The 19,037-nt window shown below is 42.7% G+C and overlaps 1 protein-coding gene across 1 annotated transcript; it reads right to left on the bottom strand.

The window, feature by feature from the left end:
* Positions 1-824: 824 nt before the first annotated feature.
* On the bottom strand, positions 825-14,554 carry HNRNPU (heterogeneous nuclear ribonucleoprotein U). Its single transcript, XM_082480188.1, has 14 exons — positions 13,639-14,554; positions 12,460-12,571; positions 12,268-12,341; positions 9,757-9,896; positions 8,094-8,193; positions 6,846-6,958; positions 6,174-6,437; positions 5,807-5,926; positions 5,165-5,293; positions 4,625-4,793; positions 3,857-4,096; positions 3,238-3,440; positions 2,082-2,153; positions 825-1,673 (listed from the first exon to the last, which is right to left on the bottom strand). The coding sequence occupies exons 1-14, from the start codon at positions 14,372-14,374 to the stop codon at positions 1,620-1,622; spliced, it is 2,526 nt and encodes an 841-aa protein (XP_082336314.1). The 5' UTR covers positions 14,375-14,554; the 3' UTR covers positions 825-1,619.
* Between the last annotated feature and the right edge of the window lie 4,483 nt (positions 14,555-19,037).

Here is a 19,037-nt window from a genome sequence, read left to right as displayed (position 1 = left end):
CAACGCCCAGATGCAGGCAGTGACATGTGTTTTCACATGTACACCGCAAGTCCCACTTGCGACGGTTACATCTCTCCCCTGTCCTACGGCATTAAAACGTGAGGAAAGTATTAGCTAACATTGCCACTACAATTTTACAAAAGCATAAATCTGAACAAAATAGCGGCTAAAACAAATTGAAGCTCTCTGTTCAACTCCAGGATTCATTCTCCATGACAACCCTCCTCCTGTCCTGCTCCCTGTCCAGTTTCTTCCCCTGCTCCTTCCCTAACGTCTATTTTACAATAAATAGGTTAAGTGGATATACATGATGCAAACTCAAAAGACTTTTGCCCTATACATATAACCATGTTAAACTGTGAGATTATACACATGATATATCTCTAACAGAGCAACCACCAATTTAGATTTTTAAAGAAACACAAGTATTTCAGCATGTACACAATAATGAGTTTAAAACTGTCCAACATCATCGCTTTCATACATTCTCTTCCTCTTTATAGCCTTAAAGGGATTTTAGACCTTGATGGCAACAATCCCAAAACAAGAGTAAAATGAATTTATTTTATTGCAAACAAACGTCTAGATTTAAATTTCTCCACCCACTTTCTTTAAAGAGAAAAGGAATCAGCAGGCTGAGGAGATACACCCATTTGAGAATTGACATGATTAAAAATTAGATATAAAATGGGTGACTCACAGTTTCATTAGCTTACAAAATGGTGGAGTAACTACTACAAGCACACTAGGTATACAGTATTTTGTGGGGAAAAAGTTATACAGACACACAGCTAACTTCATATAGATCCCATTAGACAACTGGATTTACAACAAGTTTTGTTTAATAAGAAATGGGCAAAGCCAGCTTCTTTTCAGAATCAAAATGCAGAACAAATGGAAAAGAAATTATGGTGTTGTACCTTCACAAGTTTGAGCCTCCACAAATAATGCAACCAAGTTTTACAACTTAAAGAGCTTCTACATACACTCCACCTTCACTATTTAGCCCCAGGTTTCCTCTTTGCCCCCAACATCTCATTGAGTTCCAAATGTTACAAAAAAGTCCTAGTTATTGCCAGAAACTTTCACCTCCCCCTCCTCCCCTCCCCACCCAGAAGCTTCATAGAGAGGATGGAGTGTAATATGGAGCTTTACATGATCTCATGGTATTCATGAGGGCTACTAAGGAGCCTCTGTACGAATCTGGTTGCTAACATTTCGATCGTATTGTGACATGACTCACGACTGTTTCTTAGAAATTGGGGGATGGGGAAAAAGGAGAAAATTCTTTAATAAAAAGACACCAGGTACAAAGCAACGTTTTACTTTTGTTGTGGTAAAAAAAAAGTCACATTTTACAGATAAAATGTAGAACCCTGAAATACTGACACATTCTCTTATCGTGCACAATGCTGAGGTTCTCTTACGAATCACTTTAAAACTGCAATTAAAAATGTACAAAAAAAGAAAAGAAAAAAATCAACCCACAAAGCTTCTAAAAAAGGAACCCGCAGGCACTTCCTCTTGTGGAATGTTTAAAAAGTTAGCCTACTAAAGAAAACAGTCGACTTCTTGTGAAGGTTTTGGAGAAATATGTATCAGTTCATTTATTTGGGTATTCAATAATATCCTTGGTGATAATGCTGACTCCATGGCTTCTGACCCCAGAATTGCTGCAATAAATGGATAAATAGTTAATTTTAACCTGTGATCACACAATGGTTACATTTCTTACAGAAGTGCTTTACCAACATCTAGTTCCCATGGAACTTGAGAAGATTTAACTCCTCTCAAATAGCAGCAAGTTCCTAAACAACTGAAGACAGTTAAGTTCACTTCACAGTAGCTATATGAAGCCAAATACTACATGCCATCGAGACTGATAAGCCATAGCTGATATCTGATACACCAAGACCATCAAAAGCCAGATTAAGTTTTGCACAGAAAACTATTTATAGTGCTATTACCTACCATTAAGAGATTTTGCTATCCAGTTTTGATTACACATTAGATTATTTCAGACAGCATTTTGAAACATTCAAGTTGACAATCAGTGAAAAGGTAAAGTTATTACTACTTACACCCTGCTGCCACTGGTTGTAGCCCTGAGATTGGTTTTTGTAGCCACGATTATTTCCCCTTCCTCTGAAGTTCTGCAAGATGACAACAGTTTTTAACTACTTCATCTATGTGAATTTTTCAGAAGTGTACTAATACTGGTCTTTCTATTACCACCAAAACATCACATACCATATAGAGTATTTCAAATACAAGGTATCAGGACTATGTTAAAAAACAAAACAAAACAAACACCCTGGCTGAAAAACACTAGAATACCAAAAGCCTCCCTCCTCCAGGCAAGAACATCAGAATTAATAAGCCAGCTCAGACTGTTGTTGCCAGTGGTCTGGAAAGCTGGCTAATCCAGTTTTGACTCACCCTACTTCCAGCTGCTAAACTGCACCAGGACAACTAAAAATACAAGAGCTTGCCTATTTTTAGTTAGGAAAGGCTGTAGTTGCTGCAAGGATGTGTTATCTGATCAGACAAAAGGATATGGGTCATACAACTGAAAATAGAAGAGCTACTCCACAAAACTTCAAATAAAAGTTTTGGTACAAAAAAAGAGACATAGATACTACTAGAGAAAATATTGCATTTCCCCTCTTTGTCAGTATTAGACAAACCTGAGCAACGTATACTAGCTTGGGCTCCATCTGCTGGCTCTTCAGTAATCCAAATTATGTTTCCAAATACTTCCACTGATATTCCATCAGTTAAGACCTAGGCTAGCATGTCTTTACTAGTTGTGTTTGATACCAGACACCAAAACGAAGACTCTCCCCAGAGCTATTTCCAGAAAGTTCCCTAAATGCTTGATAAAGATACACCTTAACTGAAAGGCCAAACAACTGTTAGTACTATTTGAAGAAAAAAATATAATCAAACAAAAAGAAAAAAAAAATCAAACACAAATCTTCACACACATGCCCTCGAAACCATCTTTAATGGAACAGAGGCACAGTCTTAGCATGGCACCCCCACATCAGCATCAAAACTTTTCACGCAACATTCAGAGCCCTGGGCACATACACTGAACTAAAAAGCTAGGCCTTTTAGTGTGGGAGTAGTGTAGTACCACAATCAAGTCTGTGGCTATTACTGAGAGCCACCCAACCTTTCAAACATCATCCAAAGTACTGTTGTTCAACTAATAAATCCCCCCCCAAGCATCACCTGGTTGTAGTTTCCCCTGTTGGGCATTCCACCTCTGTTATAGTTTCCTCTGTTTGAGTAGCCACCTCTGCTTGGAAAGACAGGGCCACGAGGATATGGGTAGCCAATTGCACCGCTGCTGCCACCGCCACCTCCGCCACCTCCACCACCTCGCTGAGGCATGTTGCCTCCTCTCCTGTTGTATCCACCACGATTGCCAGGGACTGCAGGGAGAGAGTTACTTCATCAAGTACTTGTTTGGTCTAAAGTTTTTCTTACTTGAAGATTATTGTTCAAAATAATGATGGTACAGAAATAAGATTTCCAAATTCGGTGCAAAGATTAAGTCATCTGGTCATAGTCAAAAATGGTAATACAGTCCCTCAATACAGTCAGGTATACAAGTGAACAACAAACCTAACATAAGAACCTCAAAGTTGTGCCTCAAACCACATGAAGAGTGTAGTCCAGGATTTTGGCAATCTTCACTTTTAAAGTTGGACAATTAATTTTGCACTAATACATTAAACTTACACAAGCTGAATCAAGATTCCCACTACAAAGTAATTGCAATGCAAGTATACAAGCTTGCGCCCCCAGCAGAAAACTCCAAAATTTACAAGCTAACTTCTAGGCTCACCTCCTCCTCTGAAATTGCCCCGCATATTGAATCCTCCACGACCTCTCTGACCCCTATTAAATTGATTTTTATTGCTCTTCTTGTTCTTCTTTGAGCCAGTGTTCTGCTTCTTTTCTGGTGGAAGAGATTTCTTACTTTCTTCTTTATATTGTTCCAAAAGCTTCTGAGCTTCTTCTTTTTGCAACTCTACATAGATTATTTCATCAAAACATTCTGCTACCTCTGGCAGTGTGAAGTTCCCTATAATTGCAAAAACACTGAGTATTCAGCATCTACATTCAGCTACAATCAAAGCCGTAATTTAACCACCTTTCTCCCATTCTTCCTCCCACCCCCTGCATTCCCTCAGCATAGGGACAAAATTACATAATTTGAGCATTTAAGAGATATAACAGTGACAAGGGAAATAAACAGGTCTTCATGGAGTTGCCAGTACTGTTCGAAACCTTGAAAACATTCTGCCTAAATCTTTTCTTTTATAAGCCTCCACTCAGAATACCAGTTTCTGCCAAATACATCACTTATATAGGGCACTTTATGCCAAGACAGCTTTGTGCATCTGCATGAAGCATATCAGCATAACTGAGTAGTGTTAAGGACTGCAGCAGAGGGAACACAATATAGTGTTGTCCTATAAGTTACAATAGTCTTCCAGTTTTGTTTAAGTACAACTGTTTAAGATAAAGTGATTTTTAGACTTCACGTTTACTTAATCCTTTAAACAGATAATCAGCATCCTAAAACACAGTATAGGATTATGTTCCATGCCTTTCATTTTGAGAACTGCATGCTCTGGAAGATCTTTTCCCTCCACCTCTGCCTTCTTTTGTGTTCTTTGCTTGTAGTCTTCATCTTTTGGGCAAACAACAACTGCTTTGCGCTGGAAGCCTGCAAACAGGCACATTTTTCTCCTCTGCGCAGCTGCAGACACATTTGTCTGAAAAAAATGCAGTAACTTACTACACGTAGCTGTCATTGTAAGAGTTAAGGAAGTCAACTTATGGTGTATAGACTTCACCTCTACAAGAGCTTGCAATGAAGTTTACAAATAACTGGACATAAAGATGCTGCATAATGCAAAGTTACGAGCTCATATCCACGTGTTAAAACACTACTCCTCCCACATCCCATAAATTTAGAGAAGTTCAGACAAGCATTTGTAGTAATATCTCAACTTTGTGTCCCCTGAATGAGTAGTAAGCCAGTATGTGAAAACAACTGCTATTACAATGTAACTTTAATCCCATTTAATTACTGTGCTACAGCCTAAAACAAATTTCCTTAACAGTTTTTCACTGTAACTTCTACCTGATCCAAAATGAAATTCCGCTTCTTACGAGCTGCAATCTCAATGAACTTTCCAAGACACTGTGGAGCTCTCTGCAACAGTGTGTTAAGTTTTCCAGTGTCTGCCATCTGCCGCTTAAAACCTGCAACCTACGGAGAGATTTCCCAGAGTTAAAGTAGCCCTGATACACGTGGCTGACATTTTTCTTTGCAAAATACTTTTCATCTCACTTCAACGATTGTTTAATTCAAGGCCACAGCTACAAACTCATAACCAACATTCCCAAAGCCTCCTAAGACATAGAGCTTTATAAAGAAAGAATCTAGGTGAATCAATACAGTCGAATCTAAGGTATACTCATCACATTACTAATTCAAAACTAAATGTTCTATTCCGAGGACAGTGACATAAAGAGAAATAGAAATAATTAAATAGTCAACTGTTGTGGTACTATATATGAAATAGTCAACAAGAAGCTTCAGAATCCTGCTGTGCCACGTTTGAGTAGCAGCTCAGCAAGATAAAAATCTGTAACGGTCACTAACCAGGAGTTGGTTTCTGAGATTTCTTTGATACAAAGGAACCCCATGGTAGGCAAAGACCTTAGATCTACAGCAAGTCTTTAACATAGCAGCAAATAAAAATGTAGTATTATCACTTACCATCATTTTGTCCATAATAGTATTTGTCCCAAGAATGTTGTATTTCCCAGGATTTGCTGCTGCATGTTTGGTAACCCATGTAGTCTTGCCAGCTCCAGGCAAGCCAATCATCATCACCACCTAAGACAACAGGTTCTATACTTGAGATACTAGTTGAAAGATTTTCTTTAACATGCAACTTAGACCACCAAGCCTAATGGAAACTCAGTGGGGGGGGCGTGGAGATGTGAGGGGGGTTAACAGTCACAGGATACCAAGTATTAAAGCTCCTGAACTAAAACATCAGAGTTGTATAACGGTCTGCTTAAACTCCACCACTTCTGTTCACCTATCTCAACAACTTTGATATTATCAGCAAGAAACTTACCTCACAATCTTTCTTTTGCTCGGGTCCCTTTGGTCCTCGGACCCTATCCTCCAGAGGGACCTTCTGGATGAAAGTATACTCTTCAGGTACAGGAAAGTAAGGTTCCTCCTTCTGACCAAAGTTGAACTCAACTGCACAATTATGGCAGAGAACATGTGGGAAGAGTGGCCGCCCATCAAGAACTTCCTTACTTATTTTGAATGCAACACCAAGCTCTTGTCCGTTCTTTGAGTATGAGAGTTCCACTTCATCACCATCAAAATTCTGTTTTTCAAACAAAGCATTAGTTTGGATAAAATTACTCACCTTGTTTTATTAAGTTGCATCAGTCATTTCACTATATTGACTATATTCACTCAACTTCTGTAACACTGTTCTATCATAGAGGAACCACTTAAAAGTTTTCCCTTAAAGTAAGTTACTTGCAATGATCATCTTGTTTAAGATCTGAGTATTTTTTTAAAAGGCCTTAAAAACATTTATCTGTGAATATGAAATCTTAACATCCTGACAGCAGTCACTGTTGATAATACCTGCTATTTCTACCTCCTCCCTATGTTAAACTTGCCTTGCTCCAAGTTTTTCTGTATTTGGTTTACTACTTCTCACGTCAAAGCAGTCTAAAAACTCAAGGACCTTTTTCCTCAAAAGAGAATATATGTGAAAACTTACAGCAAAACATCCAATCACATCATTTTCATCAAACTTCTCACCAAAGTCTTCAGTCTCACAATTGCATGTCTTTATTCCTTTTAGAGAATACCCATAAGAAAATTCTTCTTCACCTGAAGAAATAATTTAATCTTATTGAAAGTAGGCATTTTCATCTGACTTTTTAGAAATACAATCGCTTTACAGGTACTTAAGCTGTTGTTCAGAATGTTTTTATTAATGCCAAAACAAACTATGACCCCCAAATAGCTACAGTGTATTCTCAAGTGAGAGTATTCTTGAATACAAGATGGAACAGCAGTGCTCCCTCTATCCCAGTTCTAAAAGCTTTATGCTGCTGGTTCCAGATTCATGTTGACATAAAGCTGAACTGCCAGATAAAGTATTTTTAAACTCTGAAGACCTGATTATGCACCAGTGTACCTGTAACATAGTCGGAAAGGCTTTCTGAGTTTAGTCTCCAGTAGCACTTACCCCTCCCCATTTTAAAGGGAGTTTAGCAGACATTCAGCCTATGTGATAGCTGAGGATGAAGCTGCAACACACTAACAGGAAGTGTTGAACACAAGGACTCAGGTGGAACTTAACTAGAAAGCTGCTGCTGATGTCAGATCATATCAATTCATATACATTTCCCACAAAGACTGTATCAGCAGCAAGTATTAGTTACATGGGAACTGTATTAGTTACATGGGAACTGATCATAATGGTATTTATATCTCATGAAGCTGAACTTCTTTCTTCCTAGCTACTTTGAAAAATGAGGATTTCCCCCAAGCAAAAAAAAAAAAGAAAAAAGATAATGTAGTTATCCAGTTATCCAGGAAATTTTCGTCCCTGGTTCAACATTATAACACGCCCCACCCTTAAAAAAAAAAGGGGGGGGGGGGGGGCGCAAAAAAAGGGAAAAAACAACCCTCTTCCCATTTATGACACTACATGAAAAGGAGAAATCTTTCATCTTATCAGGCCTTCAAGAATGTTCTCCACAACACATGCCTGACCATTGAAAGAATTAACTCTCAAATCATGTAATCCTTACAGGCCTGAATACGTAACAACTTTATTTAGTCCCAGTAATAAACTTTCTCACACCATGTCCAGTGACCAATTCAAGTTAGGACCACTTTTCAGAACACATAGACTACAATCAGTAAGCTTTTCCCATCTCCTTAAGAAAAAATGACTTAAAACTGCAACCATGTACACAATAAAGAATACAAAAGTAATCAAATGTTTAAGTCTTACCAAGCAACATTCCACTTGTGTTCAGTGACCAGCCAACTCGCACTTCATGTATGTCAATGTCTTTTGTATACAGGTGTTTAACAGGAATCTTTTCTGTAACCTATTTTTAAATTATTCATTAAAAGGTATGTAGTATTTATTAGAAACCAACAAGATGGAAACATAGAGGTAGCACGTTTACTAAGTCTGAGTAATCACCTTCTGCAAAAATAAAACATGCTTAAGTATGTGAAATCACAGGCCAATCACTAAATAGATCACTTTAAATAAATCACTCCTGACTAAGCAATGAAGATGCAGATACCATATACCTTCAAAACACTTAGTCATAGCAGTCCCTCTCAGTAGCCAAAAAGCCTTAATCCTTTTGATATTGTATTAGAATCACAAACAAGATGTATATGTATTTTTAAGAAAAATAATCGCCTTAAAGTTGAGATTAACAGGAAAATACTTTCCCAATAAAATGTGGTAATGGATAAAAATTGCTTTACATAGGCTGGAGAAAATATTACACTCGTTTCTTTCCACAGTAAGCAGACTTCCTTGGCAAGCTGCCAGCTTTCAAACATAACCAGATCCAAAAAAACCCACCTAAATGCACTGGAATTTGTAGGCAACCAGCTATTTTCTAACTGCCTTTACCAACTTCACCAAACTGAAGCGAAAAACTGATCAGTATCCTACCAGTTTCCACAATTATTTGAGTCAGGTGACTGAGGTGAAACTGACTTGAAAGTGAACAGGGCAATAAATACTGACATCAATTTCACTCCATTGGCCTTCCAAAGTTATAGGTACCAACAGAAATCACTCAATGCAAGAGCATGGAGAATGGGATCACTACCCACTCCTCATGATAGTGGTTAGATTTGAAAGTACTAGAGGAAGAGAACAGAGTAAGCATTTATACACACAGGCACATCATATAGAAAGAAGCCTTTAAGATCATAAAGTAAAAAAAAAAAAAAATCAAAAAAAAATCAAAAAATCAAGCTTTGTGCCTCCTCTTATTCTTTTGTTAACAAGTTGGAAAAATCTGCTTATTACAAGGCTGATTGCTCTTTGCCATTCTTACCTTTTAGGAGAACTCTTGCTCAATTCAAGTACCTGCCAAATACATTCACTGCACATGCAAGTCAGAATTATTCAGGTTGGAAGGGACCTCTGGAGGTCATCTAGCCCAAATCCCTGCTTAAGAGCAGGTCAAACTCAAAGACTAAGTAGGAACAGAAAAAAAGGGCTGCTAGGATAATTTATATCCCTTTAAAAAAAAAAAAAACCAACAAGCTTTCTGTAATCTTCAGAAAGTACAAGCAAACTTCTGACTAGCGAGTATCAAAATTTCTCCAGTGTTGATGCATGAGATGCCAAATAAAATTCTTGGTTCAAAACTGAGACCAGAAGTTACATATTCTGGCTTAATACAAGCTGCCTTTTTGTTGCTGTTGTTAAATGGCAGTTCTTATAAAAGAGGAAGCAGTTTTGTAAATTGAGTCATCTTTTATCAAAAAACATTTCACAGGCTCTTAAGAGAAGGCCTTCTGAAAGCTCTCTTCACCTGAATTAGTTTCAATTAAGTACAAAAAAAAACTGGCAAGTATCAACAATATTGTATTTAAGCATGCAGAACAGTCTCCCACAAAACATCAGTTTAACTCACCTTCATCTCAAAGCAGACTTTGCCTTTAGAAACACCATAGGAGGCTCTCCCTCCAGCCCAAAGGAAAGCAAAGCTTTCCATGGTCAGAGAGGAAGCACTAAACCGGTCTCTTGAGATTTTAAAATGCAGGTCACAGTTATCTGTTAACATAAAAATCATTCTGTTTACTCTTATTAAAAAATAAAGTACAGCTGTCCAATTTTATGCATTAAAGGCAATTTCAGCCTTCCAAGGTGATTTTCAAGACAAACTGCCAGCAACTGCTCAGCATCTTTCAAGAAAGCAACCGAACACATGCATAGGTAGAGCTGCAGGCTGAAGCTTAGCCAAAAATCTCAGGAAAAACTAGATAACAATAATAATTTTCAAGGTGCCATCTTCACTTCTGTCACCAAATTCCCTCCATTTTTAACATCTGCTTAAAAACCTGAATTTAACCTCATCTATTTGAACCTTTTTTGTTGGTTAACCAAGATATTTCCATCAATATAGAGCAAAGGAATTTGCATCATGTTATTTGCTATATTTTTTTCTTTGAAGTCTTCTTACCCCTCATGCCCAAACCTAAGGGTAGCCAAGAAGTAAGAAGGAACACAAGTATTTTTAAGTACTGAAAGTAGTACTGTCTTTGGTTAATATAGTCATTTAGCCAGTCCAATTAGATTAAGCCAATTAAAATAAAGTCAGTTAAGTCAAATGCAGATAGGTTAAGCATGCCGAAATATGGCGAGAGTGTACTTCACCCAAGAAACACAATCTCCATTACGAATTCACCTATCACTCTAAGAACTTAAGTGGAACCTTTACTTTACAGACATCTTCAGAGAGCAGCACCATGAAGTTTCAAATTAATTTTCTAGTAGCTTTCAAAAAGACAATGCAAAATGGTAACATGAAGTGCAGGATATAGTGCTTGAATTCCCCAGAGCAAGGAATCCATAGAAGAAGCTCCAAACCTCCTTGACAGTTACAAGAAGGGAGCAAAGTGAGCAAGCAGTGAGTTCTCCTGCACTGGTATAAAATCTACATGCTCCCAAGTACACTAAAATGCAGTCTTCCCTGTATTACTGGTAACTCTCATGCAAGAGATCTTGTTTTGGTTGCATAAAGCCATCCCCAGTTTTAACTACAATATCTGTGATCCAAGTGTTTTCTCATTAGCACTTCTAAGTTTCATTTGTTGTATGAAAACCACACAAAACTACATAGAAGAAACCCACCTGTATAGGTTACTTTTAGAACAACAAATGAGAACAGAATTTGAAATAACAGCTTCCTTGTAAGAAGACACAGGTAATAAAAAGCACTTAAGAGTGCTAAACCTCTTACATGTCTGGATCATTAGGGTCCAGAAAAGACAGTGCCAAGTTGTTACACAATTCAGTCCTAAAGCTGTGTTTCATTCTGATCTCCAAGCAGCCTGCCAACACTTTAAATCACAAAGTTTGTCAAGTAACACAACTTTCTACTGGAAATAATAGCTCCCACTCAGTTATTGGGAAAATCAGCAGCTCTCACAAAGGTGGCTACTCACCAGGTTATCAGACAGAAACTTGAGATTTAGTTACCAAAATGTCAAGGATGGCATATTCAGCAATTTATGTGGCTGTAAACTAATATCTCCTTCAATTTCAAAACATTTATTGGGGAAAAAAAACACCTGGAACTACTAGCAAATATGCCAGATAATGCCAAAATTTAAGCTTTCCTTCCATGGCACTTTAAGAATTCAACAAGTTCGAGCATCATTTAAGTTTTTTAATACTGCACTAAGTCCTTATACTTACCACAAGAATACAAATGTCAAGTTTGCCGCAGTCACAGTACATCGCAATAATAGTAATGTTTATAGTGTGCTTCAAGAAAACCCACTGTTTGAAGGTACATGTCAATTTCTACACCCTTCCAACTAATTCTCTGCCATCCCATTTGCACAAATCATCCCTCCACCCCACAAACTCCCAGGCTGTATGCATGGGTCATTTTTCAGGAGGCTTGACCTGATTTTTTTTGTTAAATTTATCACAAAACATGAAGAAATACTCCACCGGTTGGTATATAAAATAGGGCCTCAGCAAGTTATGCAGAAAGCTCACTTAAACTGTAATACTGTGACCCCTACACTATTGACTCTCAGAAGTGCAAGGCTCATGTGCTACATAATTAGTTCCTCAAGCTGTTTCTAGGGTGTTCTATGCTCACACTACACTTGGCCAGCTTCGTTTCCATACTACGTTAATGTTTTGGTTAAGATTTCTTCAGAAAACTGCATGATATCACTGACTTCACGGGGAAAACCAAGCTTATTCTTGCTAATATAAAGACCCATATATCCTTCTGTTCTTTTGTATACAGAAAATGGATAGAAATATCCTTTCTATTTTTTTTTTGTAAGTTACTTGGTAATGAAAGTCAACAAATGCATTCACTTCACATTTCAGTAAGTGTGGTTTTAAAATTAGAAGCATAACACCACATCTTTCCAGAGTAAAGGAAAGCATGTTTACTCACAAGTATCAAGACAAACCACGGTGTCATCAAAATGTTCATCTTCTTCTTCAACAGGTGGTTGAGGTGACTTGGCCCTGAACAAAAGAAAACCAAATGATAATAAAGCTACGTGTATTTTCACACCTTTAAAATTAGCATTTCTGTATTTTACTTCTCATTCATAAAATGCTGCCCAGCATTTAGTTTATTTACCTGCTGTACTTATTTTCCTCAATGTACTCAAAATATCCACGGCCATGGTCTTCACGTGGTCTCTTCACTCCCCTCTTTTTCTCACCAGGTTTTTGTTCCGTTTTAGCATCTCCTGTAACAGAATTGATGATTTATTTTAATTACACGAAGTAACTCTTTCATCGGGACTAAACTCCTATACGACGGTTCCAACCTTGGAAACTGTAAGAACCAACAGCACAAGAAAAGCAATAATACCCCGAAGAACTTTGTTTTGTACTAAGATAAAAACCCTTTATCTCGAATTTTCTCTGCAGAGTCAAAACTTGTCTGCTAAATCATCCCCCATCCGCGACAGAAGCATCCAGCACGCGACGCAGCAGCTGGTATGAACCTCGATGTTCAAATTCCCCACAGAAGAGCCAGACCGCTGTCAAGCGGTGGGCAGGAAAAAAAAAAAACAAAACAAAACAAAAAAAAAACCCAGAGACAAAAAACCCCTCCCGTGACGCCAGACCCGCACACTCTCCCCCCCCTCTCCCCCGCAAGCAGGACATTCCCGGCCGTTCGCAAGGACACCGAGCGATCCGCACGACTGCGCCTCCTCTCGGCAGGCCGGGCGAGGCGGCCCGGGCGGCAACCCCGCGCGGGGCCGCCCGGCTGCCTGCAGGGAAGGGATTCCGCCTCCTCCCGCCTCCATTCTACCAGGCCTTCCCAACGCCATCCCGTGCGGCGCCCAGGCCGGAAGTGACGTCACGCCGCCGAGCGCTCCTCAGCACAATACAGCGCGCCCCAGCGGCCCCTCCGCCGCCGCCCTCCCCCTTCCCCCTCCCCCCCACCCCCCCCGCCAGCGGCCCATTCCCCGCACCTCCCCCCCCCCCCCGCCCCCCCCTCCCTCCGCCGCCGGCCCCGCGCAACGGCCCCTCACCGGACCTGAGCGCCCCCCCACCCACGCGGTGCGGGGCCCGGCGGGCAGCACGCGGTGGGGGGGGGGGTGGGGGGGTGGACACCCCCCCCCCCCTTCTCCTTCTCCCTCCTCCGCGGAGTAGGCGCCGCCGTCGCGCCCGCTCCCGCGCGCGCCCCGGAAACCGCCCTCCTGGCCGTTGTTCTCCCCCCCTCCCCGCAATGGGGGTTCCCGGAGGGGGTGGCGGTGCTGGAAATTAACGCCTCCTCCCCCCCCTTCCCGCCGCGCACACTCACCCCCAGCGGCCTGAGCCCCGGGGCGGCCGCCGCCGCCGCCACCTTCCGCTTTCTTCTGCTGCTGCTTGGCGGGGCCCGCCGGGCCGGAGGAGGCCGCCGCCGGGGGCCCCCCAGCGCCGCCAGCGCTTTTGCCGGGGGCTTCCTTGGCAGCGCCGCGCGGCTGGAGGAGCGGCGGGGGCTGCTGCTGCTGCTGCTGGGGCTGGGGCTGCGGCGGCTGCTGCTCTCCGTGCCCGTTGGCGTCCCCGGCCGCAGCCTCCTCCTCGTCGGCGAGCTCGTCCTCCCCCTCTTGGAAACCCTGGTCGTCTCCGTTCTCATCCTCCTCCTCCTCCTCTTCCTCCTCCTCGCCGCCCGCCTCCTCTTCCATGGGGCCGCCCCCGGCCCCCGCCCGCTCGCCGTTCTCCTCGCCGAGCTCCATGGCGTCGCCATCGGCGGCCTCCAGCCCTTCCTCGTCGTCGTCCTCCGCGGTGGAGGCCGCGGCCTGGTCGGGGCCTCCCCCTTGGTGGAGCTGCGAGGCGCCCCCGCCGCTCTCGGCCGCCTCCCCCTCCATGCTGCCGTTGCCAGGCTCAACTGCGCTGCTGGCGGGGCCTCCCCCGCCGGCCTCCTCCTGGTCTAGCGCGGCCTGGAGCCGCTCCATGAGCTCGGCCTTGAGGCCCTTGTCGGAGAGGCGCCGCTTTTTCAGCTCCTCCTTCAGCTCCGACACCTTCAGCTTCTTCACGTTCACGGGCGAGCAGCTCATGGCGGCGGCGGCGGCTCGGTCCCTGGGCGGGCGTGCGTGCGGCTCCGAGCTGAGGCGGGCGGGCGTGCGTGCGGCGGCGGCTCTGGGTCGAGGCCCCGGCGGGCGGCGGTGGGCGGGTGGCGCGGCTGGTGCGTGCGGCTGCGGCAGCTGCAGAGCGGACCCGCCTGGCGCCAAATCCTTTCACCGAGCTCGCGAGGGAGACGCGCCTCGCGGGGCCGAGCACGCAGCACTGCCCGCCCCGCCCCCGCGCACGTAGTCCCTCCTCTCTCCCCCCCTCCCCCCACGCCGCTACCGTAACGGCCGCCCGCGCGCGCCCGTACCGTAAATCCCCGCCCGAGCGCAGCGGACCCCGCGCGGACCCGGCCGGCCTCACGCGTGGGGGTACCGGCCGCTCCGCCGGGCCGGCTGTGAGGGGGAGCGCGGCTCGGGCCTGCCGGAACGCCCCGCTCCCCGCCGACAGCTGTGCCCGCGCCATGTTGGGCAGGCGGCAGTAGGAAGCGGCGGCCGCGGGCACCGCCGTTGTCGCCTCACCGAGGCTCCCCTTCGGCAAAATAACCCACTCGGGACCGGGCATCAGTCACCGTGCCACCCGGGCAGGCCTCTCTCCGGCCTTCTGCCGTGGATTGATCCCGAAAAAGGTCCCAGCCCAACTAAACAGCCTCACCCCTCGCCCTGTGTCGAGGCCGCGGCCTGTCAGGCAGGGCAGCTCCTTCCCTCACTGCCGGCTGCGCGTCTGGGGCCTGGTCCCGGTTTATTGCACAAAGGGTTCGAAATGAACATCGCTAGTCAAAATAGTTAGCCTGATACAACCTCGTTAACACAGTTACATAAGGACAAAAGTAGAGTTATATGCCCTTTTTCCTCCCCCCCCCCCCCCCCCCCCCTCCCCCCCCCCCCCTCACGGGCTGCAGCAGTAAGAGGCATGCACGGACCTGATCTTTAACTAGACCAGGCTGGAGCTAACAAAGCCACAAGGCTAACAAAGGTTTTTCAAGTGCATTAACTCTTCACCGGACAAGGAGCGCTAGTCTGGAGCTCAGCACAGAGCCGATCAGCTAACCAAAGCTGCTGAGTTTTCCCTCTTTCTTTCCCCTCTGCACAGCATTACTTTGGGGCTCTCCTCAGACTGTAGTTCAATTTTTCCAATTTGGTCACAAGTTACTTGAAAACAAACAGCAGAGAGGGGTTCATGTTCACACAAAGGCAGCACTAATCTACAAGTCTGCTTCCTTAGGGAGCCTGGATAAAAATTTTCAGTTGCAGAAATAAAAAAAAAAAAAGGCAAGTCAAACAACTAGAAGATCAGGATGAAATTCTACTGAAGAGGTGTGTTTGACATGAAGTTGCTTTGTATTGGCACAGGTCACATGGCCTTGTAACCAGAACAAATTGCATTTACCTGCACCGAGAGGAAGGGAGGAGAGATGAGGAAGTCACTCTGTTTTAACTGCACAAGGAAAGGGCTCTTTTAAGCACATACACACTAGATCTGTCCTCAGTCAGGCTGGATCCATTTGGAGGAAACATGACTCAGTCGGCAAGGTTAGCTCAACCCATCACTACACAACAGCTTGTTGGAACAGAGACAGGCAGAGCTCCCTCATGCAATATGTACAGATGAGAAAAAGGTTGTCAGAACCTTTCCCTTACTAGAAATGCAAGTTAGTAGATTTTATCTCAGTCTAGTAGGTCAGAGTCATCTCAATGGGGGAAGAAAAGGACAAGAGTGCATCAGTGCGAGGGAGAGGTCAGTGTGTGATCAAGCTGCACCAATACAAATCATTACCTTTGTCTATTTCTTCATGAGAGAGCAATCTTAGCTAGTCTGCCAAGGTATTATTGATATATACACTGTTCTGCCAAGGTGGGAACAAAAGTAAAAGTGTTCACCTAGTTAATATTGCAAGATGACTTAGTGAAGCTTACAGACAGCTCTGCATTAATTTAGATGTCATCTGCCTGTCCAACTTCCATGTTTGGTTTTTTTTTTTTTTTTGCGTTTTGAATGTAAAAATTTTAACGAGAAAATACATCATTAAGTCTTCATATCTGAACCTCAGACAGACCCCTATGTTTAGACCTTGATCTGGCACAGGCCTCATCACATGTTGAGCCATGTTTTTGGAAGAGCTTCATCAACTTAATCATCTGATAATCCGTCTCACCACTGTGAACTTTATAAATTGGTAGATTCTTTTAGGCCAGTTTTGGATCCCTAAGCTTTACCTTAAATCAGCACATCTGCACACATTCACAGCACCTCTGTGTTAGAAAATGCCCTCGTTCAGAATCACCCTAAAGCTGCAGTCCTCACATGTAATCCCATTCCTAAACAATGTCATGTCTGCCTACTTCAGTAACATGCTCATACTGCTTTATACTCCTGTTACCATGGAGAAGCAATACAGCTAACAGCATTGAGGCACATCAAGAGATTACTTACTTACCCTAAAGCATTCCAGCCTGTGTATAAAGGCACAAGTACATTGAAGTAAGAATCTCTGCCCCTCACCTCCCCCCCATTGGAAATTTAACACCACAACCTGAGAAGTATTTTTTTTTTTAAGTTGCTAAGGCTATCTCTTTATTAAACCACTTAGAAGGCTGAACTTTTTTTTTATTATTATTTTTAAAAGGAGATTAATTCATACCATAGTAGTAAGGGTACTATCTAAGCATTCAATTACACTACCAAACAAATATTTGCACAGTAGGACTGTGCTTTCAAACTGCAGTATGCTGTTACCCATTATTATAAAAGTGAGAAATTCCAGTTATTTTCAGTTGTTGGGTAATTTAATTGTGGTAAGAACAGCATTTCTTATAAAGCTAAGTACATAAAATACACACATAACTGATATAGACATACTGATATAGACATGTAACCTTAACAACAGCCTCTCAGTTTAAAAAAAAATAAATACATTTTGTGCTGTTTAAGTTAGATACATATTTCTTACACCTTTGCCTCTGAGAAAAACTCTCTAAGACAGCTTCCCTGTTCTCCAAGTCCTACATTTCAGGAGTTTGCCTCTTCCTATTCATACTTTGAAGGGGAAAAAATAAGTTAAAAGGGATATGCTCTCCTCATTGCTGTACACTCTCTTAATTCAGGCAGTAGATCCTTCACCGCAGCTTTTCCTAGATCATGCAGATAGACACCAGCCCTATCATAAAAATGAGTGTTTGGTAATGTGAACTTCTGAAACAAGAAAGTGCTAGAGGAAAGCACTTCAGCTTTAATTTGCAAAGCTGCTACTTGTATGATAATGATGGCCATATGAAAACCAAAACATCATTGCTGATAACCACAAGTAATCCTCCATTAAAATTGCCCTTTCTTTGGTCTCAAAAATACATTAAAAAAATAAAAATCCTCCTTTTCATTTAAATGGAAAGTGACATCTACCCATACATAGCAGATGGAATTCTATGCACTTTATTTATCCATCATATAACGTTTTCCTCCTAACTATTTTACTTTCTAACATAAGAGAATGTTTTTCTCTCCAAACCAGTTTCCCCTCTCAAAAGTAATTTGGGATCCTCCCTTTGGGACTTGGCCCTTCAACAGATCATTTACTCTGGTTTCTCTCACTTTGTTTATGCTCCTTTAGACTTTTAATTAGTTGCTCTCCACACCCCTAATGGTTTTTTTCCATTATTCACCCTTAGTCTTTCCAAATCCCTGTCCTCCTCCTGTTTGCAGAGAGCAGTGACAAAGGGGTGACAAAGGCTTTCAGGAGGGGACTGGATAGTCTCAGGAGTCCCATCCCACCTGGGCTTTGAACCTTTCTGTATGCCTTCGGTGTTGCAGGAGGACCCTGGCATTTATCTTTTCCTAGTTCTGCTCTCTTACAGCCTTGTTTGTCCTGTTCTGGCTGTTCTTCTCAGAACCCTACATCTGACCATCACAATACGCTCCTGGTCCCTTCTGTATGTCCTTAACCCATCTACCCTCAATTAATATTGCCTTCAGAGCTCCACATTCAATACACCATTCCTTTAAAAGAGAATATCATTCTTGAAATACTCTTGAAATGCCTTTTATGATAGCAAGGAGCATGTGGAGCGAGTCTTTTGCTGTTTCCCTTTTCATCTCTCCTCATGAAATCCTCATTAATCATTATTAGAGCCAGTCAGAAATTTTCAGACATTTTTAAACTGCTAATTTGTAACAAGTGAGGTTGCACAAGAAAGGGTCTATTCTGATCATTTCTTAGCCCAAAGAACCCCCTATCTATATATCTCTATAGATAGGCTCTAAGGAGACTCTGCAAGGAACCTGGGAGTTTGAGACATACGCTACACTTGCCCTGTGCTCCTCTCTTTCCCTGACATACACCACTGCTCACTATCAGAGTCAGGATGCTGAGCTAGATTGACCTTGCCTTGTACTATCTCTAATCTCTCCATGATATTTTAATATCAAATGAGGTCTAATTCATCTCAGAAATGAGGCGGTCATTTGCCATAATAAGGCCTATTATTTGCACAGGAACTAGATCCGTTAGGTCCTAAGGATGGTTTCGGACCTAAGGATAGTTACTGCCTGATTACAAGTAGAGCTAACACTGTTCAAGGAACTGAAATTCAGGTTTCTGGCACCAGTTTGTTTAGCCAGTTCCTCCTCAGTAGCATCTTTCTTTTATTACACTTCTGC

Source organism: Vanellus vanellus (assembly GCF_965231255.1).
Source record: "Vanellus vanellus genome assembly, chromosome: 3".
Taxonomy (NCBI): Eukaryota; Metazoa; Chordata; class Aves; order Charadriiformes; family Charadriidae; genus Vanellus; species Vanellus vanellus.
This window is presented reverse-complemented; position numbering and strand designations above follow the sequence as displayed.